The sequence below is a fragment of the Nestor notabilis genome, unplaced genomic scaffold (genome assembly GCF_000696875.1).
Source record: "Nestor notabilis isolate BGI_N333 unplaced genomic scaffold, ASM69687v1 scaffold24893, whole genome shotgun sequence".
NCBI classification, from domain to species: domain Eukaryota; kingdom Metazoa; phylum Chordata; class Aves; order Psittaciformes; family Psittacidae; genus Nestor; species Nestor notabilis.
The window spans coordinates 41,868-69,440 of NW_009921890.1; the positions used below are offsets into that span (position 1 = coordinate 41,868).

A 27,573-nucleotide genomic window follows, 5' to 3' on the forward strand; every position below is an offset into this window, starting at 1 on the left:
GAATGAGAGCTGGACCCTGTAATGTACTAAAGAATTCATTTAGGCTATAGTGGACCAGATTAAAATCGTATGTCTGTGTAGCATCTCTAAACAGGGTGCTGACTGGTGGACTGTTGGTGTGAAATCCAAGGGTAGATTTAGCTTTTCCTAGCATAGTCAAAAGCATCTATAGTTTACAAAAAAGAATACAACAAACAAACCACACAACAAAACCAAGAAAAAGCAACCAAACCCCACAAAAAGTACTGTTCTCAATTACTTTTCTTGGGGAATATAGCTGGTTCAGATACATCCTAAGCCTAGCCTATGTTATGACATGGTTTACATTACATTTTGATTACCACTTTTTGGAGCTTTATATAAGTGAAATTCTATAACCAATAAGTATATAGCCAGCCATCATGTTCACATACTGCAATGTCACTACTACTCAGGAATTTGTAACGCCTCTCATGTATTGGTGTATTTTTCACGGTTACAGAATTTCACATCAGAATTTCAGGTTAGGCTTTTTTTCATGGTTGCAAAAAGAATTTTGAAACACTAATTAAAGCTTTCAGACCCCGAAGCAAAGTCTAATGTGAAGAGTCAATTATTCATTTTAATCTCATGACTGTTAGGTCTTTGCTATTAATTTTATTGGTCTTTGCTATTAATTTTATTGGCCTGATTTACAATGCTTGAAAACCGAATTGGCAACACTTTGTGTGTTTTAAACACCATATAAATGTGTTAAAATAAAACCTAATTCACTGTGAAACCTAAGTCATTATTTTTTTTCTTTGGAAGATTCATGTCTTCTAGCAATGTTAGGGCAATATTAGGGCAGCACCACTTGTCATCCATCAGCGAGTGGCCAGCAGCGAGCTTTAAGACGCTGCACAAAGCTGTTACTAGGACACCGACGGATCCTCATGCTGCAGTAATCAGTATTGTTGCATGACCATCTAAAGCCTCTGATTCACTCATATTGGATTTTTCTCTTGCAGATTGTGGGGGCTGTGGTTCAGAAATTAAAAATGGGCAGTCATTGGTTGCCTTGGACAAACACTGGCATTTGGGCTGTTTTAAGTGCAATACATGTGGCAAGCTACTGAATGCAGAGTACATCAGCAAGTAAGTTAAATAGACAAGCATTTTCACTCATTTTCAGCATTCTTTTAATACCAAATAATTTAACATTGCATATCCTTTGGTTTTATGTATGTTTGGGGGTATATACAAGATTTATATAAATTATTAACTAAGTAAAAGTGGAATTTGTACATTCGCCTGGAATGCAACTTGAGAAAGTAGCTGTGCTATAGAAAGGAATGGGTGCAGTATGCTGCAAAGCCCCATAGATACACCCTTAGTTACCTATGTTTGACTTCACTCTGTGCAATGCTGCTATGTGAAAAAAGACATACTATCATTTCCATGTGTTTCACATAAGTGAAAATATCCTCCAAAAGTTCATTAAGGAGGTACGTACCATGCTTTTGTGCTGCTCCAGACCCTCATGCAGTCAGATTTGGACTGGATGTGATGACAGCAATGAGAAGCAGCACAAAGCACACACGCAGACCAAGTCCCACGTCAACACTCATATCAGTGCAGTGAGATACAGGGCTTTCACTGGCCAAGGCACCTGGGATTAATTTCTGCTTTGGAGAAGTGTGTTGATATGATGAGATTTTCTTAAACAGCTAAGTAACTCAATCACCAGTGCCCAGAGATGATGGAGTTTCAGAGCCAATACCCCACTGACTTTCAACAATTCTTTGGGTTTAGATTAATAGGAGTATAACATTTAATTTCACAGCTTGCAGGGGAGAAACAATATTTAATAAAAGGGTGTTCTTAAATAAGATTGTGCATTATCTCAGATGTTTTGCTAATCTGCTGTATTTTGGTACAGTGCTTGTTATTTAATAATAAAACCCCATAAATTTTAAAGATATAATTACCATTAAATCCTCTTTTTGAAAAAGCTAAATGCCAAGCAAAATAACTCAAGAGAAGAAACATCCTGGCTTCAATTAATTCAATTAGTTATTGTGATAACTTATAGGTTAGTTCTAAGCAGTCAAACTTGTATGCTATAAAATTAATTTTTGTGTTTCTCCAGGGAAACGTCTAATAAAATTATGTCTCAGATAATAAATCTGACCGATCATGGGCTGCTTTAGCATAACACACTAAATATGTTTAACAATGTTTAATTTGCACTTTGATACAGAGGAGTCTCCAGTTTCTTCTAGAGCTATTTATTTTCATTCATCGGCTAAGTGGTCTAAGCGTGAAACTTTGTAAAGTTGTGATCTAAATTTGATAAGAGGGAAAGACTAATATGTAGAAATAACTATTTTTTCCAAAGTAGGGGAAAAATGTGGAAGAAGTTAATGAGTAACATTACACCAAAAAATGGTGTGAGGGTTTCAGAGTCTCAGTGTTACAACAAGGGAAGAGATGATGGCTGAATTCAGTGACAAAGCAGGAAAGTGGGATTGTGGTAGATTCAGAAAGGCCAAAATAGTTCATTACCTATTCAATTCTTTACAAAAAAGAATACAATTCTTTTACAAAATTATTAAATTAAAGTGTCTGGGAGGTGGGAAAGTCCATAAATTCCCTATGAAGTGTTGAAGCATTAACAAATTTCAGTTGTGTATCTCCCAGTAAAACCTGTAAGCTTATGAAAAGCAATCTGTGTATGTCATATTGTTCTTCCCTAGGGATGGTGTTCCATACTGCGAAACGGACTATCATGCAAAGTTTGGTATCAGATGTGACAATTGTGAAAAGTACATCACCGGAAGAGTGCTTGAGGTAAGGAGAACCTGTCGTTCAACAATATCTCGGAGTGTACAAAGAGACTTGCCCTTTTTGGTGTAGCTGTGTACTTACAAATCAGTGTTAATGCAACAGTTTAATGCTACTTTGTGGAATACTAGGAACTTTTTCTATAATTCTGTTTTGTTTCTTCTGTTAATGATTTCGCAATACACAGACTCCCTAAATGGATGTTTGTGGTGCTGGAGAATGTTCAGGTAGCAGAAGTAATAAGTGAATGGGTTATTGAGCACATTTAAATACTTATACTAAATTCCTTTGCAATTTCAGCTTTTTGATTCTATGTTCCTCAGAGTTAGGATGAAGCTGGTTTAAAACTAAAATGAATTACTTTGAAATTTTTTTTGCACCCAGAAGTTAATATATTCTTTCGATCTGAATAGAATTTATCTTTGCATCTAATTGTATTGTTATCCTATTAATGCCATTTCCAGTTTTTATTTCTGTCTTTTCCTGTACCTTGTGAAGCCTTAGCAGTACTAGAGTTAGGAAGAGTTTCCTCAGGTCACTCAGTTCACTTCTTTCTCTTCCTCAGTTAAGAAAGCCTGGAGAAGTCCTAAAGGACTTTCATCACAGAAAAATACGATGGGAGATGTACAAAGACTTAACTATCCAAATGACAGACACTTACAACTAGGTAGGAACTGAGAAGCAACTGAAAGGAAACAGTGAGTCCATGCTAGATGGCATAATACAGTGTTAGGGTTAGGCATGGGGGTCTTTTCTGTTACCAGATCTCAGAAAGCTGACTTCTAAGAATGTGAAGACAGCTTTCTCAAGTGGGAGAGGCAAAACAGAAGAAAATATTTAAAAAACATCAGAAATGTAAGAGGTGACCAGTGGAAGCTGCTATAGGTTTTCAGGGATGTCAGGCTTTGACAGTGAAGGAAAGGTAGTAAGAGAGAGTGGGCTTTGAAGGTGAAGCTAATTAAGTTATATTTGGTGCAATAGAAAAGAGAGGTGAATGCAGAGGCAAGAGTGTCATGGTCAAAGTTACAGAAAATTAGAGGTGCACTTTCTCATAGCAGGTTACAGGGAGTGATTAATACTAAGACTGGAGAAGAACAGAAGCATCAATTTCTGTACTGACTCTTGGCTTCACAATATTGTGTTTTCTGTTCTGCTCTTGCCTTGAAATATCTGTACTAAAATACTCTTCTATTTGGTAATATTTTACATACAGTATGTCTAAACAATAGCATGTAGTGTGAAATGGTTAAGTACTGGGTCCTTACTGGCTCTGTGGATGATGAAAGAAAACAAAAGTTACAAAGATTTGCACAGTAACAGTACTAAGCTGGATTTGTAGGACCTCAGGGCACATGTGTCTATACCTGTTTCTTCTAACTGCTTGGTAAGAGCATACTGAACGGGAGGAGATTTCCTTGTTTTTATTACAGATGGACTAACAACGAACTTGAGAAAAGTTGATTCTTTAAAGCTATAGTAGGAATTTTACCATGGCTGATTACATACGTCTCTGTAGTTGGAGGTGATGTTTTTGGTTGGTGCATGTATGCCTGCCTCGTCTCCCCATCCCCAGTGTTGCTTTCATGACAGTGCTGTAGCACTGATTTTCTTCTTTCTTTGGTACTGCTTCAGGCTGGGAGCAACTTTGATTGAAGTCTGTGGTATTTAGCTGTGGAAGAAATACTGATGCAAGATTCTGAAACCTTTTTTAGTAAAACATGAGGAGAAAGGACTTTCACAATCTGTAAAAGCACAGGAGTGTCGGATAGTGTCACTGTCAGGTAGGAAAGCTAGGATGAAGTTAGTATGAAGCAGGCAATGGATTTGAACAGGTACAATGGTATTCAGTATCTGGAGGCTTGTTACAACAACTTGGAAACTTTATGGTGTATAACCTTCTTTCCATAAGATTGTATAAAGCAGTTCTGGTTTGCATGCAAGAAAACTGATGAAGCTTGAATACGGGTGCATGTGCTGTGTGTCCTAGCATTCTGCTGCCCCAGTATGACATCTCCCAAAATACCTGCTCCCATACCCTCTGCTTCCCAGTAAAATATCTGAAGAGCTTTCTTTACATTTCCACTGCCTGTTTACATGGTCAAGAGATAACACCCTGTGTGAGGCTCCTTCTGTGGTGATTTCCATGAGCCTTTGGACTTTTACAAGGTATGACTTTAAATGGCCATTGAGTTTCAGTGTTGACCATGGAGAGCAGTCAGGTGAGGAGGTCGTGCACACCTCATTTCATTAGGAAGATAGACTAAAAGTCATGACCTAAGCAGACAGATTAGAAAGAACGCAGAGACTATATCCGTAGCTAACGTGGTTTAGTCATTTGTTGTTTGTCTGCAGCAGATGGACTTGTTCCAAAGGCTTGGAACTGTGGCTGATCTCTTCCATCTCTCTGGTATCAAACTCAGTGTATGTTTGTCACTCGTTGATATGTTTGTAAGCCTCCTGGTCATGAAGAGAGAAAAAAAGTAAAAAGTAGCCATGTCTGGTTTTCATTATAGGATGTATTTTTTGTGGAATTGTCTGGAATCCTGAACCATTTTTCAAAGCATCAATATTTCTTTTTACCATCTTGAATATAATCTGGAGATACACAGAAATAATAGGGCAAATTGCTATTAAAGTGGGGGAAAGTCTTGACAGCAGTGCTTAATAGGCAGAGGAATAGTTTCCCAAGGGAGCTGCTGGAAGCTATCACTTAGTATTGAAACAAGATTGGACAAGGCACTGGAAAATCTATGTTAGGGAACAGTCCTGCAATGACAAAGGGAGGGACTATATGACCTAATAGGATATTTTCCATCACTGATTTCTGTGATAATGTCAGGAGGACAGCTGCTTCCACAATTATTGTGTGCCCAGATTTTATAGTATTGTCTCGCTTTCCAACACTTGTTCTTTTTAAGTATTTATTCAGCTGAGGAGGAAGGAGCAGTCAACTAGTGTGAGTTACTGATAACTTACAAAAATATAGCTGATTTTGTAGGTTGCCAGTCAAATACAATGATAATTTACCTAAAATTGTCCTTCAGTCCATTTTCTTAGGGCCAGATTCATTCCAGGTAGTAAGTGGGCTTAAACACAGGATAGCTCTGTTTAGAATTCCTTTCTTGTTTCTTTCCTCCTTTCCAATCCACCTTGGCTTGACCCCAGTCTCCCAGGGAACTTGAACTGGAAAAGCTACAAAAAGGACTGAGCAGCTAATTTACGGAGACCATAAATTCTTCTTTTGCTTTCAAATGCAACAGTTTTGCTGTTCTTTTTTAATAAAACCCTCTCACCTGTGCTTTTATGGTCAAGGCTCCCTTTGCTCATGAAGCAGAGTGAACATGAAGCATGGAACAGAGCACTGTTCCATGCAGCGTCAGTCCTCTCCTAGAAAAAGCAATGTTTTATCCCTGACCATATATGTTGGTAAACCTACCAGCTTAAATGGGGGATCAAGAGGTGTCTGGAGTTTATAGTTTGACTTAAAATGCTGTGTGACTGAAAACCTTTTGGGAGAAAAAGGTTTCTTTTTAGTGCTTATGCTATAGCTCTGTTGCTAATCCAGCAATAGCTAAAACCAGGCAATAACACAGAAAATAAACCCATTTTAAAATAACAAGCTGTTGATTTTTATAACCAGCCATTTCTCTTTTGTCATGTTGCAATCTATTTCTCTGTGTTTGGCACTAAAAATACTTTTCCCTCTCTTTTTCTATCACAAGCACTTATTTATTAATTAAAATCTGAATTTCTGCTAATGAGCACGTCGTAAAAATAGACAAAATAAGTGTACTTGCCTTTTTCTTTTCTAAAAATATACTTTATTTCACATGATAATTCAGAGCCTGATACAAATCTTTTTCAATCAAGAAAACCCTTCCCATTTGTTTCATGATTTTTAATCAGTCTTCTAGCTGTGTTTTGCTTAGAGGAAGCAGAGGTGGGTTGCCTACCTCCCAGTCCTTCCCACACAACAGGGCTGTAGGGAGGCTTGGAAAGCTGTTGGGGTGTGTGGAGGAGCTGTGTGATGACTCCTGATGCCCTCTCCTGGGGAACATGCCTGGGTTTCCTTAACATCTAGTATTTAGAAACTTTGTCTCGGTTCTGGCATCTCTCTATTCTGAAGTGTTCTGTGCATAATTACTAATTATTTGGATACAGTTTGATCTTCAGCTTTTTTTGTCTTCTCCCTTTTAATTGATGAACTCTAAGGATAAGTTATAGAAAACAGCCTTAGTTTCTCTCAATATTTAGTTTTGAAAATCTGGATGAACCAAATTCTCCTCTGCTCATAAATCATAGAATCACAGAATAGTTTGGGTTAGAAGGGATCTTCAAAGGTCATCTAGTCCAACTCCCCCCTGCAATGAGCAGGGACATCTTCAACTAGATTAGGTTGTCCAAAACCACATTCAGCCTGGCTTTAAATGTCTCCAGGGATGGTGCGTCCACCACCTCTCTGGGCAACCTGTGCCAGTGTTTTAGCACCATCATTGTAAAAGATTTTTTCCTCTTGTACAGCCTGAATCTTCCCTCTTAGTTTAAAACCATTACCCCTCAAAAAAGTAAAGTCAGCCTTAGGCTCTTCTGGTGATGCTGGTGCACATTGTCACCATATGTTGCTAGCTGGAACCACACTCTGTCAGCGTGCATGAACATTGTACACCAGATGATGTCTCACTTCCACCTTGTGCAGTTGGAGTAACCCCTTCCACTGTACTTTCTGTGGTATATCTCGCACTGAGTGTGGGCTTTTTTCTGTGGCTTCGTTAGTATTGACACCCCGTAGCAAGATATGATTGGGGGGGAGGGGGGAGGAGCTTCCCTTCATCTGCTGTTTCAGCTAATGATTTCCTACATTGTTAAAGGAAGCTTTCATATCCAAAGAAAACCTCCTGGGGATGTTTTGATGGCAAATGCAGTATATGCTATGAGGGGATCAACTGTGAATGGTTGGTGTCCTGGGTTCAAACCTAGCAATGGCTAGGCTGAGCTGCCTCATAGCAGGCCTCCACAACCAGCTCTACTGGCAGCTGATGAACAAGCTAGATCTCTGCTGCTACTAGCCAACGTGCTGAATTTCATGTGAATAAAAGTTGACAGTGGAGCACACTGGAAGTTATGCTTTTGGAAAGGTCTTTTGGGGGTTATTTACATGCAACCCAACTGCTTCAGTAAGCACTGAGGGGTATTTTCAGTACTTGATTTAAACCTACATGACTGTCATGTAAATGTGTCTTACAAGAGCTGGTGAAAACAGCTGTATCACTTATTAAGTATAAAGATGGGTCCCACTGCTGTGTCTGACATCCAAACATGGCAGCATGGCACTCAGTATATGTGGGGGAAGAAAGGGTTAACATTTTTATGGATTATATGTATGTGTAAAGATCTAGCAAAGTATAATCAATATATCTTTTTAAAATCTATTAATCACGAGAATATGCTACCTTAAAATAAGGGAACAAACATGGTAGGTGTCAGGCAGGAATGAGACTAGAAATGGCAGTAATTTATATGTCAACTAAATGCCGCTCATACCTCAGTGACTTATTAATTAAAAAATGAATCTTACTTTTTGTATGTGTTTTTTGCTTTGCTCTAGGGTTAAGCCACTTCTGTTTGTAGCCACATGTACTTTGTAAATCAATTGCCTTTCCCTTTGAGAAAGTCTCGGTATAGCAGAGAGACGAGACTAATTCTTTACAGCAGGGTGTACCAATTTCTGCCTGCAGTGTGGAAGAATGGTTCATTCTGAAATGTCTGTTCCCCTGCTGTTTCACTAACAACAAAACCTAGTGATGTGTGAAAGGTACTTGAGCGGCAGCTTATAATATAAGCATTAATACTGAAACGTGCAATAAAAGCGGCTCCATCTATAAGAATGAAGGGTTTCCTGTAGCATGGGCAGCCGTGCGAAGGTTGTCAGAGCAGCAAAAGGATCCAAGTGTCAGTACTAGTCTTCAGTTAGAAACTGCTCTCTACACCAGTTTTCTCCTATCATGAGAGAAGAAGGAAAGAGATACATCTAAATAAATCAGCATTAGCTCTTGCAAAAGGAAACCATCTAAGGTAGGAAACATTAACTAGCATTTTCAATGCATAGTGTTTGCTAAGATGCAAGGCATTTTGCAGCTTGAGAACAGTCTCTGTTTCAGTGCTGCTTGCATTCAGCTGGGGCTCCTGGTTTGCAAAGGCAGGTTGATCATCAGTTAATAGTATCTGAACTTGGCTGGGTAAGTGTTAATTGACAGTTGACTTAGACTTTATGCTTTAAAACAAGCATCATTAAAAATACTATCAACAAGCATTAAATAGCGATGCAAATGTTTTTGACCTTAGTTTTTAGCCTTTTCTGTAATCCAATTGTATTGGTTTACATACATTCCTCTTATCTTTATCCTATTTTCATCCTTTCCTTTTTTCAACCACTTTCCTTCTTCAGAAAGATACAGAGCACCTATGTATATTTATTATCTGAACTGTTAAAAATAATTGTTAACATGTCAGGAAAAAACAGTGCATATTAAAAGGAGCTGTTTGCATAGCTTTTACTCTGTAAATCAGTTTTTAGGTTTATTGAGGAAGACCACTGCGTTGCATTTGGTGATAGCTTAAGCCTGTTACATTTCTACCAAAGTAAGGGATTTTGCAAACTATTTCTGAGTAATCCAAAAGAGAAGTTCAGATTTTGAGGGAACCTGGTTGATAGAGAAGAAAGAATGACTATTGCAGGATTTGTGGGGTTTTTTTGAGGTTTTTTTTTTCAGTTGCTTGCTTTTCTGCTGAGGATTTCTCTCATATGTATAGAAATCTCCAGGAGTGCTGCTGTGCATTTGTGCCTGTGTGGGATTGTATGTGTTAGTTTTAGTGCATAGTTAGACTTTTGAGCTGGGCAGATGGGTGCATGGTGTCCACTGCCTTCTCAAATTATGCAAAAATATAATGCCAGTTAACTATCTTAAACTATCTCAATTGATTAATAAAGCATCAAAGCAGTAATTCCCATAGTCACCTTGACACCTTCTGAGCCTCAGACACAAACAGCTTACAGTATGTCTGTTACAATGCCTCTCTACGTAATGTGTTGCTGTGGCGATGCAGTATTATCTAGTAGTATTTGCCAGCATTTGAATATTTTGACAATGTAAATGTTGCACTTTTTGGATGTCTTCAGTTCCTCATCCTATTGCTTTGAATGATTTCCTTAGTTTCTGGTGATCTGACTCACACCTGGGGCACACTGCGGTCAGCAAAGCCACTGCTCTGCAGTGCCCTGTACCTACCCACGATCCAGCCAACAGCACAAGTGCCTCCTCCAGCTTTCTCCTGTAACCATGACAGTGGTGCAGCAGTAAGTGCACTTAGTGACCATTGCCTTTGTTTGGAAACTATTTACAGAATGCTCTGGCCCATGTGACAGCAGTTCAGTGTGTCTGCTAATAGCAGGAAAGCAGGCTCATTTCTTGTATCTTTAAGAGTTTTCATCATGCCAGCCTTCAGTATTTTTTTGCTGCTTCAAATTTCCTTTTTCATCCCCAAAGTAAGAACTTCTGAATAGTACCTTGAACTGGAAATGCGTGGATGAGTCTGAAAGTAGCAACTTTCTACTTCCAGGAAGGACTATTAATATCAGTTCTGCGTATAACAGCAGCATTTCCAGACCCAACTAAATCTGGGGATTCTACGTATCAGGCCTCATTCAAGCACAGAATGAGAGACATCTTCTGTCCTAAGATGTTTGCAGCCTGGATCACTATGACCAGTGTGAAAAGAGCTGTGCTGGCTTCATCTGATAAATCATGCTGCCTCTTCAAGGCTGTTTGGTGTTGGTTGCAGCTTCATTCCTCCCCTTCTGAAATGGATGGGCTAAATGCACAGCTGCAAAGTTTTAAATAAAGGGGAGTATGTCTGCAAATCATCCTCCTTCTGCACCCCCTCTCCCCTATCAAGGGATGGCAGACGTAAGAGCCAGCTGCAGCTTGTCTTGGCCTGTAAGTGGGTTTTAAGAAGTGGAAGAGCAAAGTGGAAAAGAAATGAAGGGAATTGTTGAGCAAACGGAAAACAGAAGCCTCTTCCAGTCTCAGTGGGTGGCAAGAAAATTTTGCAAAGCTGAGAAGATAAAGACAAAAGGGGCAGATCACTCATTGCATAACAAATGCAACTGAGTGCAAAATCAGTGATTTCGGGCATGACAGACCATTTCAGTTTACAAGATCATGTACCAGATTCTGTAGAAAAAAACACACTATTGGTCTTCTCCAACTTTTGCCTGACTCTGCAGCAGGGCTGAATTTGCTCCTGAGTCAGAACTTGTTCACAGATGTCACAGAATGGAATTACAGCTATAACAGCACTGATTTTTCTTTCTATTCTTTCTTTTTCTTAATTATTCGCTTTAGGATTTTAATGTGTTTGGTTTTTTGGGGTTTGGGTTGTTTTTTCTTATTTCTTCCACAAGTATTAGGAAATTCTCTTTCCGTGAGTCCGGTTACTATCACTCTGAGATAAACGTCCCTGTTGGTACATTTGATCTGCACTTTGTACCTGGAAGACTAAAGAGTGTGTGGGAGGCAGTAAAAAATGACTCAGATGTGGGTGGGAAGTCTCAAGGCTCTGCAAAGTACAGAGGGATGAGCCAGAACCACGACAATATGAAATAACTGTACATGCGAGGCAGCTGAAGCTGTAACTAATGCTGCAGGTGCATGTGTTGAACATTTGACATGACTCTTTCTTGGCATCTAGTGAGATGATAAATGAACCCAGTATGGAGAAGATGAGGAGAAGGACTGATTCAAAACGTTACACTACATTTACACTGGTGTAAACCCCATTGAAAACGGTTCGTCTGCCCTGGCACGCTGCTGAAGTGACTCAGTGGTGAGTCAGGTCCACTGTGACTAAGGGAATTAGTAAGTTTTCCTCTACATAATTCTCTCTTTGTTCCCTGGCTCTCACACTTTTCTCTCCTCTGCACAGTTGTTGTAACATCAGCAGTAAATATTTTGCCAAATACCTCTGCCTTGATAATGTTGCTTGTCCCTTCATACCCAGTAGATAACATGATAGCTGTTTACTAACTTAACCATTATTGTAAAGAACTATTACTGAGTATTGAGTAATCTTTCAAATTCTTCGGTAATATACTCAAAACACTGGCTTTGCTAGAAACACGATGGAGATTTTATGTACTTTCACTTAAGGCTGGTAACTGAGCAGAGTCTTCTACTCCAAGCAACAAAGGTTATCTGATTTTCTGAATATAGAATCATAGCATAGTTAGGGTTGGAAAGGACCTTAAGATCATCTAGTTCCAACCCCCCTGCCGTGAGCAGGGACACCACACACTAAACTATGTCGCCCGAGGCTCTGTCCAGCCTGGCCTTGATATCATCACTCTAATTTAAAAATGCCCTGTAGAATCCAGGTTATGAAGCCAGTATAGTCCACATAATATGCTACTGTGTAGATGCAATGGCAGATATGGGCGTGTAAGGATAACTAAGCATTCCAGCAATCTTCTCAGAGATAGTGGAGTCTCTGTCCTTCAAGGTTTTCAATATGCCACTGGACAAATTCCTGAGCAGACTGATCTTATTGAGCACCAACTGTGCTTTGAGCAAGAGGCCGGATTAGATGAACTCCTGAGGTCCTTCCCAACCTGAATTATTCTATCATTCTGTGGTGCCCTTGCACAATTCCTGACTTTAAACTGAATTATATTTCTACTATTAGCTGTATTATGAAGTCCACTTGAAGAAATCTCGGTGCTTTTGAATGAATGAAAGAGAATGTCTATGTGAATGAAAATTATTCAGGAAATATTTATTGTCTTACTGACATTTTAAACTTCCACCCATCAGAACAGTACCTAAGTATTTTACCCCTTCCCATTCCAAATAATAACTCCCTTCCACACAGACAGCAGCAGTCAGGTCCTGTGTCTTTCATAGGAGCTTTAGTCCTTCATTTCACGGTGAGAAGCTGCCTGGTTGAAAGGCTTATTGATTTGTCAGCAGGTTTCTGCTTTATTCTGTTTCCTTTTGCTCGAACAGGTGGTTGTTTGGTGATGTCCCAATTCTCCAACAGATTTGTTCCATGTGAAAAGCTTTTAACTAAGAATGCTTTATACCAGGCTTCTGTGGGCTTTGTTTCTGGGTCATGCAACTACACCATGCCTTGGCATACCTGCAGGCTCAGTGCTTTGTAGGCTGACATCCATTACCTTTATGCAGGATGAGATACAGTTAGGACTCCAAGATTTTATATGACGAGGACAGGATTTGGACTTATCTCAATAGATAACACTCAGTGGTAATAACATACTATTACAGCAACCTATATTGTATCATACCCTTAAAATGGAAAATATGCTTTGATATAATTGAATCATTGCAGCAGTCTAACCTTTCCTCACTTCCACATACTCTTTACTCCCAGTAGTAAAAGATGTTAGTTACCACTGTGCATTTTGATAACAAGATAATTTTTTTAATCATTATTATAATTATTTTTTATTTTTATGGGAAAATGTTTACCGAAAACTTCATTTTCAGGAAAGAAAACAAATAGTTATGACTTTATTTAACACATTAAGTGATTGTCTACTTCTTCCCTTTATTAGCTGCTTTACTGAGTAATGCAGTGAGATAGGATGTACTTAGACTTCACTGGTGAGAGAGGCATTAGAAAATCTGAGTCTTCCTTCCAGGGCTCAGCTTGTGCTTTGAGCTTCAGATTGCTCTGGTTCAATCCCTCGTGTCAATCCATAAGCAGTTGTCACTCATCAATTGCAGTAAAAAATTACATCAGTCACACTTCTAGCAGCAGCATGAGAGGCCAGATGAGCAATGTCATTGTGATAGCGTTACAATTTTTATACATATCATCTTTTATAGATTCTATCCTTTCATCAGTTACTGCAGCCACAGCCAGAGAATGAGCAGAGGTTTTTGCTGAGCTGTCTGCAGTAGCGTAGTATCTTTTTCCTGAGAGATGACAGCTAATTTAAAACCCAACCTTAACTAGTTAAGGTTGTTCCTTCCAGCATTAATTACTCTGGTTTTGCTAGCATTGCATGTTTCCCAGGCCTGGTGTTCATACTGCTCAACAGACTTATAACACCCCTTACTGTCTTCAAATTGTGCTTTAAACGATGTGGTTCATATTTGTCACATCAGAATCATTTTTTTTTTTTTTATCTAGTTCAAGCCTTGAAGTTATAAGAAATAAGAAAAGGTGGTTGTATGCACTTTGTTGTAGAATTTCCTGGTTCTAGATGAAGGATGGATTTACTTGTCAATGTGCTGTGAGACAGGGAGCAATACTGCGATGCCTCCTATGCTTAAGGCAGGGAGTGCAGGGAGGTCCTCAGCTCTTCTGGGAGAATGTTCCTCATGCTGACCCAGCCCAGAAGGCTCTGCCTGCTGTACAGAGAAGATTTACCATTCAAAGCAGTCCCTCATACCTAAAGGGAATGAAGTAATTCATAATACTTTGTCTCAGAGTGTTAAGGACTGTTCTAACTCCGCTTTTAAACTACACACCAAGACTTTGACTAGGTGATTGTGAAAAGCTCGTATTGTCACTTGAAGAGAAATTAAACTACTGGTGGTATACTGTGTTGTTAAGGACATGCTTTGCTATTCAGGTTTGCGGAAATCTCAGTTGAGAATTAATCTTTAAACTGATCTTCATAATAATTCTGTCTTCACATCTGGATGCCTGGGCACAAAGACCTGGTGCAAATGTAGGATACTGAGGTTTCTTACAGTCTACCATTTGAACTATAAGAGATCTCCCAGAGATGAATGTGAATTCCTCTGTGCTAAGTGTGTGTTGATATTTTATTAAACACTGAGACAACAATCTGCCAAACTAAGCTTTCAAACTGTGCAAAGAAAAAGTAACCATATGGTTGGGAATTAGTTTGCTGCATTAAACTCTCACATCAATATAACCAAGAAAAGAAAAAATAATGAGGCCATCATTACAACAAAACTGAAAACATAGAACAGTTTGTGCCCTAAGCTTGTAAAATTTCTGTGTTCTGCTGGACCTGATTGTTTATCTATGAGGTGAAGCCTCTGAAATAGTCTGAAGAGAGAGGAGAAGGAGCACTGATGAAAGCCTCTGTGGCATGTACCCAGGTGAGGTTATGATTCACGTTCAGACCCAACACACCCCGGTCCTAGATATGAATATAATTTATGGTATCTAATCAGGGTAACTGTATAAACATATCAGGGAATATTATTAGTTAATTCCTGCCTTGAGTCCCTAGACTCAGGTTCAGCTGTCGCTTCTTACTTACAAAGATGATGTGGTCTGTGTTAAATACTTGAAGCGATGCAGAGTACCATGTCTTGCCTTCTGTGCTTTGCTTAGATGAGGAGCAGAATTAAAAATTTCTAAAACAGGGGAACAAAACCCATTGGAAGCACTTAGAGTTATATGAAAAGTTTGAGTATGTCCCATTTTAATTCCGGGGTAATTATTCAAAATTCATTGGAGTTATCCTGGAGTGAGCATCAGCAAAAGAATCACTATACCTTTCTCCCAATTTTTGTTATAATTGTATCTAAGTTGTAAAAGAGGTCTCTCTGTGCCATTCTACAGCTGGTTGATATTAGTTACTATATAGAGTGAATTAAAATTATGTATTTGGTTGTAGTATTAAATTTGGGGAAATAGATTTTATTCTGTGATATATCTAGGTTCTGATATATCAGAACACATCTGTTCTGACAGTTTATTTTAGCAAAGGAGTAATTGAATTCCGCTAGAGAGTGTTAGCGTGGAAACTGTATCAGCTATGCTAGATCAATTGAATTATTGAGGCTATGCATTGCATTAACAATGCCTGTGCAGTGCAAATCTTCCAAGGGAAATGATATTTCTTTTCAGATTGATATTCCAAACCTACGTTTATCTGGTGATGGTTAAATACCCTTCTGTGCTTAAACACCTGCACTCAGGCAAGCAATTTTAAACTCAAGGTTTAAGCCCAGTAGCAATACTTCACGGTCTGATACTTCAAGGTGTTGACGCAGTACTGACCATCTTCCATGTCTAAAGCTGCAAAAGTCACTCTGCAGTCTGCACAAATGACACCATAACAAGAAGAGTGAACTGGAAGAAAGCTGTTTTCAAAATGGCAATTCTGACGTGATGTGTTGCTGTTCCTTACTGCTGATTTAAAATGCAGCAAACAGATTTCAGAAGTGAATCAAGTTAAAACTGATGAAGTAAACCCAGAGATTCTGTAACCTAAATTTACCACATTCCTATGTTTGATATTGTGAAGAGCAAAATACCCCGTAGACACTGATGATGATGTTCTTGAGTATAAATACCTCTGAAACCTTTGACATTCAGTCAATAAAAAGGAGTAATACAAGTCATCCCTGTAGTAACAATGTTAAATTTCTAGATTAATAGAAGGAGGATTTACATATTTACACACTGAAGACAGAGGGACAATACTTGATAGCAATTTCTTAAAGGCACACACAATCCTAGTAGCATTTGCAATCTTTTCAGGTAAGCAAGTTACAAGACATTCTACATGGATCAAGATTTGTTTTTAACTCCAGAAAAATCTCTGTTGAAGTCAGGTTTAACTTTAAGTTAAGCTTAGTTTAACTTAGCTCTAAGTTTTAGAGTTACTTGGTCTCCTAGTTTTGCTCATAATGGAAGTAGCATTGACTTTAAGCCACTTATACCATGGCCATCCTGTCTAGCACAGAAGAGTGTGAGGTCAAAAGAGAAGGAAGAAGATGCCAAGGTTTGACTTTCAGTTACGTAACGGTTTTGAAGAATGAGGGATGTGGGAGTGTGCACAAGAGCCAGCACTGGGCTGTTGAACTCTGTTTTGTGGGTGTCATCTGAAAGATGGGGTAGGGGTGCAGTTTGGAGAGGCTGGTCCATGTTGTTCACTCAGAAAAGCACAACTCCCTGAATGCTATTTTTGTCACTGGCTCAAGCCAACATTGCCTTATGGTGCTGCTGTCCTTGCCTGTGGGAACCAGAGCTAACAAGTTTGCCCACAGTCAGCCATAGAACTGCATTTTGGCTAAGCTGCCAGAATTGATCTTTGCATAAATCCCTGAATCCAAGAATCTTTTTTGTCTGATAATCATTTGAGGTTAACATCAGCCTTGTCTGCGTGACACGTGTTCTGACTTAGCAAGCCCTTGCTCCTTTGTAGCAAGTAAATGTCTCCTCTTGAGAAACACATAGAGGTCAATGGTGAAACAGTTTAAATTAATGGGGTTATAAGGTAATTGGAAATTTAAATTTATGAAAATTGATGCGTTACTAAGCTGTTCTGAGCAAACCGAGGACTCAGACCTGTTCTTATTCCAGTCATAGAAAACGGTGGTATTAAATTTTGTGGAGTAATCTCAGAACAAATGACAAAGCTTTGGCTTATCTGTGCAAGGGATTTAGTGCACAGTACCCAGAAGTGTCAGCTCTGAACTTATAGCCCTATAAGCGCACCGCACATTCGTTATGAAAATCCTTTAGTATACATTAGCTGCAAGACATTTTCAAAGCAGATACAAACATTCCTTCCACAAGGTGGTTCTTGCTGTACATTAAGATTCTATATTCAGTGGGGTCGTGAGGAACATACAGTCAAGGTTATGTCCTCCCAGCTTCCTTGCTCAGGTGAGTCCTAAGTTGCCTTGCACTTGGTGGACACGATGGTTGTTTACAGGGAATGTGTGTTCACTACATAAAATTGTTTCCATTCTCTAAATTCAGAGACTGAACTATTGCACATTAACTTTTGGGTTTGTGTAGGCAAGACCATTATTTCTTTTTATGTTATGAATTGCCAATAAAAAATTGACATTGTGGTTGTAGGAGACTGTTCAATTAATTGCCATTAACTGATTTACTCTAATTAGTCACATTCTAGAGGATGAGAGAAAAACTCTTCATAGTGAAGCCACTAAATTGATCAGTCTACTTAATCATCTGTACCTTTTTTCCCAAATAGGCAGGAGAAAAACATTATCACCCAACGTGCGCACGATGTGTCAGGTGCAATCAGATGTTTGCAGAAGGAGAAGAAATGTATCTTCAAGGTAAAACCAAACAAAAACCCAAAACACAAAACACTTGGCAGCATGGCCCTCTTGTCCGTACTTGCTAGCATAGCTGAGCTGTTTTGCCCATATTCTCACTTCATAACTACCAAAGAAAGTGAACAATGCAATGGAAAAGCAAAACCAAACCATTGTTGCTTCTTACTCACCTACTACTTCTTTCTCAGTTAAAATCCAATAGCAAGTGTGAGTCACAGAAGGATGAGTGGTAACAGTTATTTCATGCAGATGGAAGGGAAGTACTTGACAGTGAGGATTATTAAAATGTTCCATTTACTGAAAAAATGTGGGTATTTTCTGCAGTGATGAATGGTCCAGATGACAGTTAACATGCATGTGGGACACCAGGTCCGCTAAAGCTGCTGTTGCAGTCCTAAGACCAGTCTGGTACTCATTGCCCATTTGGGTATGAGGAGAAAATCTGAATGTCCTTACCTGAATTCCCCTAGGTCAGACCTAAGTGCCCTCAGAGAGTGGAGAAGAGGATGCCATGAAGCTGAAGACGTTACCACAGAATATGCCTAATATGCAGTCATAAGCTTGCACAGGGGAAATTCATTTTCTTCTCAGGGAATTTCAGTGTAGTGGAGAAGGACTTGCCACAATAATTTATTCAATGGGGGGGGAAAAAGTTATTTAAGATAAATATGAGCTAAAATCTGTACTTCATATGTAGCAACTTTTAGCTGTACTAAACTAATGAAATAAAACAATGTCTATACAGTTAAATACAAGGTCAGACATCAGAGAAAATGAAGTCTTTTGCCTATGTCTTTGACTGGCAGTATCTCTTCAAAGAAAAACAGAAAAGAGAAGCTCAGTAGGATGTGGGAACTGTATGGCTGGTGTGTTATCCTAAAGTCACATGCTTGCCCAGATCTGCATTACAACTTTGCAGTTGTCCACAGTTTTCTAGAAGCATACTTTGAAATCATTCATTAAGCTGGAAAAGTTAGACTTTATTTAAAACACAACAGTGGTCTCGGTAAAATCTAATTATAATTTAGTACATTACTTAAAATGGCAATTTTATTGTCACTTTGGTTTGCAACAAGAACTAGCTCATTAAAGGACATAATGATCCTTGTCTGTGCTCATGAATTTTCCCTCAGGAGCCAGAAAATGCTGTGGTTCTTCCAATTGCAAAGTAGTTTAGCAGTACTAAAATCCCATGGGAAATCAGTGCTTTAAAAAAAGCTATCAAACTGCAAATTTGATTCTAGATTTCAGACTCTGAAACTGGGTTGCAAGTGAATCTTGTTTTTAAGTTCAGTTTGTGGTAATGGTAAATATTTGTTAGGTTTTGTGCTTTTAGTTCAAATAATCACAAAGTATGCTCAGGTCCTGTTAATTTGGACCCTTCTTAATCACTTTATTTTCTGATGCAGGAAACATTCATTCCAGCTTACTATCAAATGCTTTTTCTTTTCACGTGAAAAACAGTTTCCATTTAACTTAATAAAAGCTCTGTGATAGGTATTTGGGCTGCCTTACTTGATGTGTTAGATTAAAAAATGTCAGAGCCCAGGATTTTATAACTTGCTTTCATCCTCTTAATAAACTACTATAAATTCCTTTAGGTGTTGGAAATTGAGTCATCAGTGGTCATCCATCAGATCACTATTGTTTGAAAGGCCCCTTGTTTTTCTGTGTGAAAAAGTTTCTCAGTTTTGCTTGACCACAGATAAGAGTAATTAAAAAAAAAAGCTGATCTAAATACTTCTTAATACCACTGGGAAGATTTACATTAACCTATGAAGCAGTTGAGACAAATGCTGTCAGTGCACAAGCTCAGACCTACTTGTAATTGGAAGATAAATTAGCATTGAATTTAAAGGTGCTATAAAGATATTTCTTTAGTGGTTCAATCCCAAAAAACTTTAGAAACTTAGTAAACATAATTTGTCTGGTCTGTACTTATAGATAGTATCTTACTGCATGAGTCTGGGTTCATCTGGGTTATTTTTGTGAAATAAATTCTAATCATCTCCATCCGTCTTCTGGGGAATAGTTTTTCTGTTTCTATCTTGTTTCCAAAATCCACTGGTTAGAAAACTATCAAACTGCTGTGAAAACAAAGCATTTCCAATAACTCTTCTTGATGATCTCCACCCAGTATAAACATTAAATATTTAAACACAAAGGTTCTCAGTTTCCCATTTAGTCAAGCAGAAGTTGCAGTGCACTCACATTATTTATCTGTGTGGAAGCTTTGATTTGTAGCTTGTCCAAGCTCAGACCAACATAAAGTTTCCTTTTTACTATTAAAGCTTACAGATTATTCATTTATATAGTTACATTCCACTTCCACTGAATACTGAGTATTTATCATTGTGTCCAACTTTTAAAAAGATTTTTTTTCCCTTTGTACTAATGCAAAACTATTAAGTTTCTTTCTCACACTTAATGTTTACTTTTATCTCTGGAATTCATAATCCTCTCTTTCATAATTACATGCAGTAGAGAACTGGTTCGTTCTGTATTTTCTGCTTTGTCCGAGATGGATATTCCCCTGAATGAATTCAGTTCCCTAATATTTGCTTTATGAGAGACAAACATATGAGAAGTGCAAGATCAGTACAGTGAATAATTCAGACAGACTGGATTTTCAACTAGTGCTGAATGTTGTTTCATCCCATCACAGTGTGCTACTTAGTATGACCTGGGCCAGACTATTACAAGAATATGTATAATAAGTGAACATGAAATTCTGACTACACACATGGGAAAAGAAAAACTTAACATGGTAGTGTGGAACAGGTTGTCCAGAGATGCTCTGGGTTCTCCATTCTTGGAGATATGCAGAATCCAACTGGGCACAGCACTGAGCTGCCTGCTGTAATGGGACCTGCTCTGAGCAAGAGGTTGGGCTGGAAGAGCTCCAGAGATCCATATCACACTTCTTGGTACTCAGGTTTTGATACTGATCTCACATATTGAACTACATGTAGCTTTCTGAAGTGCTTCTGGTGTTTAAAATACATCTAATCAAGCTTACTGATATTGAGAAGTTGTCAGTTTTAGCTTTAAACATATCTATGAAATGGTGACGGCAGTGGAATCAGTGTGCTGTGATTTGTGAAACCTTATAGGCAGGTTCAATGACGTTCTTATTTTAATCCTTTTAAGGTTCTTATTAGGCAATAGAATTAAACAGAACTTTAAATTTACTTTCCAGGTACATCCATTTGGCATCCAGTTTGTAGACAGGCTGCAAAGGCTGAAGAAAAAAACAAGGTAAAAAGACTGTATGTAGTACCTGATGTTATTCCATTATCATCTTATTCTCTATCCCTTTTTCCCCAGTCTGCATGGAGGGCTGGATTTTGAATTTTTTCACCACTGTAATTTTAAATTTTAGATTACAAAAATCTAGTAGGTTAAGGTAATAATTTAATATAAATAGTCTGCTTTTACTTAGTGATGAAAGCTACAACTTCAGGAGAATGCTGACTTAAGGGTTATATGAAAAAGCTGAATAAGGAAAATCTGAAAATATGAATAAGAAAAAAAAAGTTAATTTTTAACTTCTGTCTTCTTATGATGTGATCAGTTCATGACCTCTTCCCTTTTTATGTGGCTCTGCACTTAAAAGATCAGAGGACTTTCTCTTTATTTTTTTTTTAACAAAAGAAAAAAAAGAAATTCTCCTTGGAATTTCTTTTTTATTATTTGTTTGTAACATGTTGGCAAGCCAGCCCCAACTTAATTTAATCTCTGGCTTTAAGTACCTCCTTAAATTGGATGATTTGTGCATCTGTCTGTGTGCAAGGGGAAAAGGGGGGAGTTCTGGCAACTTTAATAATTACAAGGTTAGCAGATGAATAAGCTGCCCCTAGGAAATGAAGAATTAATCTGTAGCTGGGGAAATGATCCCTCTGAATTGGTGGGACCGAGATACAATATCATTTAATGCAGAGGCCAAGTATGGGGTTTTTCAGTTCTGATGTTCTCTGGTGCTCCAAGTGGTACTCTTGGTACTCTTGTTCAAAAAAGCTCTGCTTTGATTTATCCAGGCTTGGACAGAAAGCACAAGAAACAAGTCAGAACAGCAGGAAGCAGCTATAAAAAGAATGTGTACAAATCTGGTGTGTTTGCAAGTGCAACTGCGACTAAATTACAGTTTTGAAAAAAAATTTGGTTTAAGCTTTACCCTGAAGGATCTTGGCCGTATCTTTTGTACCCATTTGTTTGGGAAGCGATTGCTCTGGTATTCTTCATGGTGAGCTCTGAATATCAAATATGTAGCGTTTCAGTAGAAAATGTATTGGTTTAATGTATATTTAAAATTTATGTTTTAAATTATAAAAATACTTTAAGTGCTGTTGATTCAGCCTAGTACTATTTAGTATTTCAGGCTTCGTTCATTCTAGCTGAGTAACTGAAATTGTAAGGCTAAAACCCCATGGAATTTACTGAAAACGTAGTAGTTTTCCAACCCCCTCCTTCAAAGAAAGACCACAGACAAGGTTGTACTGAGTTCGTACTTGGCTGCTTTTTCCTTACAATGGCAAAGAAAGTGTACTTGTAAGACACTGTGTAAAGGCTGACTCATTTGTCTGAACACTGAGAGTTTGCCCCTTCTCCAGCAGAGAGGAAGACATCTGTATCTGCAAGTCAGTGGGAGTTTTACCTGAGTAGGGCATAAAAACCAGAATAGAACTCAAAGCATTTTCCCAAGTCTAGTCATGTTCTCTCCTCTTTGTTTTCCTTCTTTTTTGGTCTTCACACTAATTACTGAAAGAATAACCCAAGAGGAAAGAATGATATTTCAAAGAGGGTAGTTATGGACTTTTCAATCTAACTTGTAAAGCAGAAAAAGGGATATACTGGTTGAGATATTTTATGGTCAACCTTTGCAGTTTGTTGTTTTTAAAAGTTATCTTTCTATATATTTATATAGATATATGCATGGCATGTAGTTAAAGTAGGTGACAAAGGCAGAAAGAGTAAGTGGGAGCACAGTGGAGATGGAGTCAAGTGAGAAAGAAGTTGTGAAAGAGAGTGACAGCAAAAAGAAAAATTATGGGAAAGTGAGATTATAAGCAGGAGAGAAATCTGGAAAAGACAGAAGAAATCAAAGTAGCAAGAGAAAGAATAAGGATTATCAAAAGGCATAAAGGAAGAATAGGTAGGTGGAGGAAGAATAAAAATGCCTAGTACAGAGAAAAGAACTGAACAGAGGCAATGGAGTGAACAGAGATGTGAGTTTTTATTGCAAAATCTAGATTATGTGCAGCAGGCAGGGACAGGGAATGCTAAAAGGGCTAATGGATTGTGCAGATTAAAAAGAGCATGTGTGACATGTGGAATGAGCGGCTTTTAAACACTGGGAGGAAAAATGGGAAAATCTGTGGGAGTACCTGAATAAGGAATCACAGAATCAACCTGCAGAAGTACCTTAGTAAGATGAGAGACTTGGATTGCACAAGTTAGAAATTGTAATGAACTGTAGTAATAGAATCACAGAATGGTTTGGATTGGAAAGGACCTTAAGATCATCTAGTTCCAACCCCACTGCCATGGGCAGGGATGCCTCACCCTAGATCATGTTGCCTAAGGCCCTGTCCAGTCTGGCCTTGAACTCTGCCAGGGATGGAGCATTTACCACTTCTTTGGGCAACCTGTTCAGTGCCTCAGCACCGTCACTGTGAAGAACTTCTTCCTTATGTCTGACCTGAACTCCCCCTGTTTAAGTTTAAACCTATCACCCCTTGTCCTATTGCTACAGTGCCTGATGAAAAGTCCCATTCCAGCATCACTGTGGGGCTTCTTAAAAACAAGATGGCACCTCCAAATTGAGGAAAGATTATGAAAAAAACTCCTGGAATTTATGAAGAGTTATTAAATCTATTCAGCCAGGTATTTTATGTGTTTTAAGGTCATGCTACACTCTGATCTTAAAACATTCCCCACTAATGCACATGACACACAAAGAAGCTCTGAAGCTTTGTCTCAGGAATCCCAATGTTTATCCAAAATGGTCATAGGACTTTAACAGGGTTTAAAACATTTAGAATAATGCATTTTAGTTCAGTTTTTTTCCTCTGCTGCATTGGGCCTCCTGTAGGGACATCATGAAAGAGAAGCGGGGCTTCCACTGGCTTCCACATGACAGCAGTGCATTGATGACACTTCATGTCATTTACACAAGTTCTGGAAAACTGCAGTGTGTTTTAACTATGCAGAAGAGCAGGGCGATTACACTGTCCATGTTCAATGATCATCTCAACAGCAGCCACAAGTATTTTTCAGATAGTACTCTTGTTTACATGCATGTCCCCTTGGACTTTCTGGGTGTGTACAGAGCCTCAGACGTTAGAAAATGAGAGGGAGAAAATTCCAAAACCGCAGTCAGACATGCCAAAACAATTAAACTGGATCTTTTTTTATATGGATAAGTACCTCCACATATTGTCTCAGAGGAGCCACAGGACTATTTGGGCTAAAGAAGGTCAGTGGAAGGATAGTTGTGATCATTTAGTTTGTTCGCTCTGCTAATACAATACAGTACAGATATATTCACATATTGCTTCTCGAAGTGAGTAAATACTTCACATAAAGGCTGGAGTAGTAGGAAGGATGCTGCCTTGACCTAACAGCTCGATACTGCTAAGCCTTAAGGCTTTGAACAGTTGTAACCTCCAGGTAAGAAGTGTCAGCCTTCGGTGAGACAGTAAATCATGGTTGTTCTGAGCACGTGGGAAAACATGTAATTTTTGCAGTCAGGGACAGTTTTTTCTGTAGATGGGAAAGAAATTGACATATCTGGGTAAAAGAGGGTGTAAATGTTGATTTCATAGTAAGACTTGTTTAATCTTCAATTATGAATGTCAGGTCTGTTCACTCATGGTTAATATCATTGTGTCTTACAACCCTTGTTATTTAAAAGTAATTATATTTTTCATCATAAAGGATGATGCAAAAAGAAAGCAATAAAAGTCTGTCACTCTAAATGCCAGAATGATTGAAAACTGAGCAAAACCAGTTGACTATTAAAATCAATCTGGTAGTCTTATGATCGGAGAGGGGGAAGCCAACCTGTGTTTGATTCCGGATGCTCTGCAGAATGTTGTGCTCTTTCCCCTGAGGGAATGACACAGTAGTGCGACACTTTCCAGAAGCAATGTAGATTGGCTTGGTGGTATAACCTTAGAGTAAAAATGCTGCCACTGTATCATCTTGTAACTTGACCTGTCTTCCTTGATAGTGCCCAAAGGCTGTCCTGGCAGCCCAGATGTGTTCCAGGCCATTTCATTCTGAAGGGAAGAGAAACGGAAGTAATATGTTAAATAATTTTTGCATTTTAAGAAAGTTGATTGACTAAAAGTGTTCTATTTTTAACTCCTTGGTATGCCTGTATGTTTTGAGCTTGCTGGAAAAAGCCATTTTTAAGTGATAAAGATTAAATCAAATGTCTTGCACGCTCCTTTTGAAGTAACAGTTATATTTTCTCTGCTTCTCCTCTATTTCTTGTCTGGTTCACTTCTCCTGCCATAGGAAACGAGGACTTCCTCTGAGAGTATTATTTCTGTACCTGCTTCAAGTACATCAGGTTCCCCAAGCCGTGTGATCTATGTGAGTATTTCACAGTGAAATTCATTCTGTGGGATGTGGAAAACCCTGTGCTTCCTCCTACGTTTAGCACATTGTGAAGAAAGTTGGTGTCTCCAAACCACTGCAGCTGATCACTCCTCTAAAATAAAACTTACTTTCTCACGTTTAAAATATTTGAATACCGCATTTGCCATAACAGAATTCTGGCAGTTTCCTCTTGGTTTTTGTGGTGTATTTATAGGATTTATATTACAACTGGAGCTGGCTTATACCGAAGCACGCAAAATACCACAGTGCTTTTTAAAGAGAAAAGCTTAAGTAAACAGTACAGCCCACAGGTAGATTACAAGCTTAGATATGAACACAACTTGTCTAAATCAAGCTTATGAAAACACTTGTGTATGATTGCAGGACTCGGGCCTTGGTAAATGCCAGTCTCTAATCTCAGAGGACCTTTGATGTGTTTATGATTTAAGAAGTTCTAGCTCTGGAAAGCTCATAGAGAGAATTTAAAATAACAAGTATGTAAAAGCTTATGCAGAGTATTTTTTTCATTACCAGATATACGTTGCTTGTCATAACTGTTGTAGCTAATGCTCATGGCCAAATTCCCAAGGTTACCACCAACAGGTAAAAAATATCCATAAGCGTGCCACAATCCATACAAACATCTCCTGGAGAGCTTCAGTATTGCCAGAGCTATTCTTTATCCTGTCCAAGTATCCCTCAGGTATGCTGGTCATTCTCATTGGATAGGACCATATGCAGAGAAAATTGCTGGAGATACAGCTGACTGCCAGAGAGCTTATTTTTACAAAGATTAAGGGCTTTTATCTACTACACTAAGACAACCGAAAAGTGCCTTGGAGCCAAACATGTCTTTTTCCTTCGTCTAGTAGAGCTCCATGCTGGTGGATTCCAGTAGTATATTCCCAGTAAAAACCTATTGTCTCAAATACTTTGAAGACAAATCATTGTGCTTACATTGTCATGTAAGCACTTTCTTTGACCAGATGGTCTCTATCTCTCCACCCATGCACTACTTTGTTGTTTTTATAAGCATGAACATTCTTCTAAGATATATATGTTTTTAGTGACATTTATCTAACTGTTGGATGGTACTGTTTTTCTTGATGTTTGTGATTACAGCTTTAAATATGCTTCACAGGCGGCTAAAAGTCAAGGACAAACCTCCATTCTCTTTTTTGGTTTTTTTTGGGGGGGGGCGGGGAACAGGGTGTGGGGATTTTTTTAAAGGATATCATTAAATCAGCACTCAACTCTAATGTTTGTTACTTTAATATACTTTAGAGCCAGCTGGGACTGCAAAAAAATAAAGTTGTCTAGCAAATATGAGTCAATTAGGAGAAAAGATTACCCAGAGGCATGCAAGTTCTTGCTATATCTGTCTCATCTCTGACTGCTTAATTGTCAAAGCTGTGAGATTGATTAAATCTTATTTTGGCTTTCATGAACAGGAAAGTAAAAAGAATTAAAACCATGTTACTTGACTTCTATATTATCAGAATGCTTCTTTGGCTATCTTTTGCATCTGTTTTCTATTACAGGAGTGTAATGACATACAGACATGATCAAGATTTAACTTGGGTGCTTTCATGATTGTTTTTACCAAACCTAAATTCATGCTACCATTTAAAGGAAGGTCACACACACATGTAGCCCTGTCCCTCCCTGGCCATGTCTTCCTGTCTCCTCTTTGATGCTAGTACTGGTGGGTACACAGAGGTATGATCAGTCAGATTTGAGACCAGATTCAGCTGAACAAATAACCCAGGAAAAACCTCCAGCCAACCAAAGAGGCAAAAAAAAGCCCAGCCATATACATGTCCTCTAATGCTAATGTAGAACAGAAGGTAGAGCAGAGTGGGAAGGCGCACACAGGACAGCTGCTTTCAGCAGTAGCATGGAGTCAGACCCTTAAAACCAGTGGTAAAACTGTGCCTTCACAGCTGGTGAGCTCTGTGAAGTATCATGTCGGGCAGAAGAGAATTTACAGAAAACAGTTAAAGCTTAGTGTGCCATCTCATGGGAGACATGTTTCTGGGTCATGGTTGAGTGGTCAGGTAGGGAA

The 27,573-nt window shown here is 38.6% G+C and overlaps 1 protein-coding gene across 1 annotated transcript in view; it reads left to right on the forward strand.

Annotated features, from left to right (window-relative positions):
• ABLIM2 (actin binding LIM protein family, member 2) overlaps positions 1-27,573 on the forward strand; it is a 102,902-nt gene that overhangs the window by 32,103 nt on the left and 43,226 nt on the right. The window contains exons 5-9 of the mRNA XM_010011350.1: positions 990-1,116; positions 2,718-2,811; positions 17,816-17,903; positions 21,103-21,161; positions 25,425-25,502. Coding sequence (XP_010009652.1) covers positions 990-1,116; positions 2,718-2,811; positions 17,816-17,903; positions 21,103-21,161; positions 25,425-25,502 — 446 coding nt within the window. The remainder of the gene's footprint in view (positions 1-989; positions 1,117-2,717; positions 2,812-17,815; positions 17,904-21,102; positions 21,162-25,424; positions 25,503-27,573) is intronic.